The 1,467-nt window shown below is 48.2% G+C and overlaps 1 protein-coding gene across 1 annotated transcript in view; it reads right to left on the reverse strand.

Annotated features, from left to right (window-relative positions):
* Positions 1 to 467: 467 nt before the first annotated feature.
* LOC103771993 (fructose-bisphosphate aldolase B-like) overlaps positions 468 to 1,467 on the reverse strand; it is a 9,707-nt gene continuing 8,707 nt past the window's right edge. The window contains 3 exon segments of the mRNA XM_008939312.1: positions 468 to 814; positions 1,026 to 1,225; positions 1,381 to 1,467. The exon segment at positions 1,381 to 1,467 is cut by the window's right edge and continues 16 nt beyond it. Coding sequence (XP_008937560.1) covers positions 719 to 814; positions 1,026 to 1,225; positions 1,381 to 1,467 — 383 coding nt within the window. The 3' untranslated portion in view covers positions 468 to 718.

Below are 1,467 nucleotides of genomic sequence, written 5' to 3' on the forward strand. Positions count from 1 at the left end.
ATGACAACCATGATTCTCCGGAGGCACAAGAAGCTTCTGCAGGCAGTGTTATTTATCTGTGGCCAGAATCCCATGCACTGCTCATCATGTACATCTCTCAAGTTTTCTCAGGGTCTGTCAGACCCTAAAGTCAGTGGAATTAAACTCTCCAGCTGTATCACTGTTGGATTATTTCCCTCTGAGCTCCTCAGGGTTTCCCAAGCTCACCAGCAGTAACACTTTCCGACAGTCTTTACACAGGCTACTGAAAACCACAGATGTGTGAAAGAGACCGTAAAATTATACAGAAAAAAGAATTGTGAGATAGATATTAGTTTTCAATTACTGTTTTATTCCTATGATTAAAGACCAGGCTTGGCAATTCAGGATTTTGGCTGCAAAATGTGGTAATGGGCCAAGAGTATGTATCTGAATTGCTAAGGAATTATTTAACCAGCCTACCATTCTGTGTACTAAGTTTAAAACAGAGGGAGAGAGGGTTTGTGATTAATTAGCAGCTGTTTGTTGTACAGAAAGAATATCCCTTCCTTGGAAGGGGCAGATAAAACAAGCTTATTGCCTTGGTAGATTGTGGGAGCAAAGGATGGAGAGGAAGCTGCTACATTTTATCCCCAGTTTTCTTTAGGGTAAGGGAAACGAGATTTCTTTGGTTTTCTTTCCTTTCTGAACATCTTCCACGCTGTGAAGAGGTACAGGACAAAGGAAGGTTTGTGCACTTTCAGTAGGTGTAGCTGGCAGTGAAAAGTGACTGCGTGGCAGCTGTGTCAGTCTTCCCAGACATGACATACTGTCCTCTGCAAGCCAAACTGTTAATCTGAAACAGAAACAAAAAGGAGGGGAAACCGGTCATCTTGGATTAAGACAGACAGATGTAGAAAGGCAGCAGGAGTAACCAAGCCAGGCAAAAATAACAGAATAACGTCCCTGGTGAACATGAAGCACCAGGAGAGGCTGGAACAGAAGGACCCTTGGGGAGGTGAGGGCATGGGGAGCAGCTCCCCCCTGCACTGGGGGAAGCCCCGTACCTGTGCCCGCTTGCGGAAGGCCTCCTGTGCAGCCTTCTTGTTCTCGCTTTTGCCCACCCATGCTGCCAGGGCAGAGGCTTGCAGGGCTCTCCCGTAGGAGAAGGTCAGTTTCCAAGGCTTAGGCAGAGGGGACTGATTCATGGCATTCAGGTTGACAGAAGCCTCCTCTTCACTCTGGCCTCCAGAGAGGAAGCATATTCCTGCAAGAATAAGGTTTCAAGGCTTAGAAACGGAGTGCTCCAGCCCCTGCAGTGCTTGGCTTTTACATGCCAGAGGAGCGAGCGTGTCGGATGTAGGAGTGAAGCCAACAAGAGTGGCGGTGTGAATGGATACACAGGAATGAACTGGGAATCACCAGGAACAGCAGCGGGAACGGTGCGGAGCAGAGTGGTGACGGTTGCCACGGCGACATCCTGGGGGGTGTACTTCTTCGGGACGGAAT

Source organism: Merops nubicus, unplaced genomic scaffold (assembly GCF_000691845.1).
Source record: "Merops nubicus isolate BGI_N331 unplaced genomic scaffold, ASM69184v1 scaffold28184, whole genome shotgun sequence".
Lineage (NCBI taxonomy): Eukaryota > Metazoa > Chordata > Aves > Coraciiformes > Meropidae > Merops > Merops nubicus.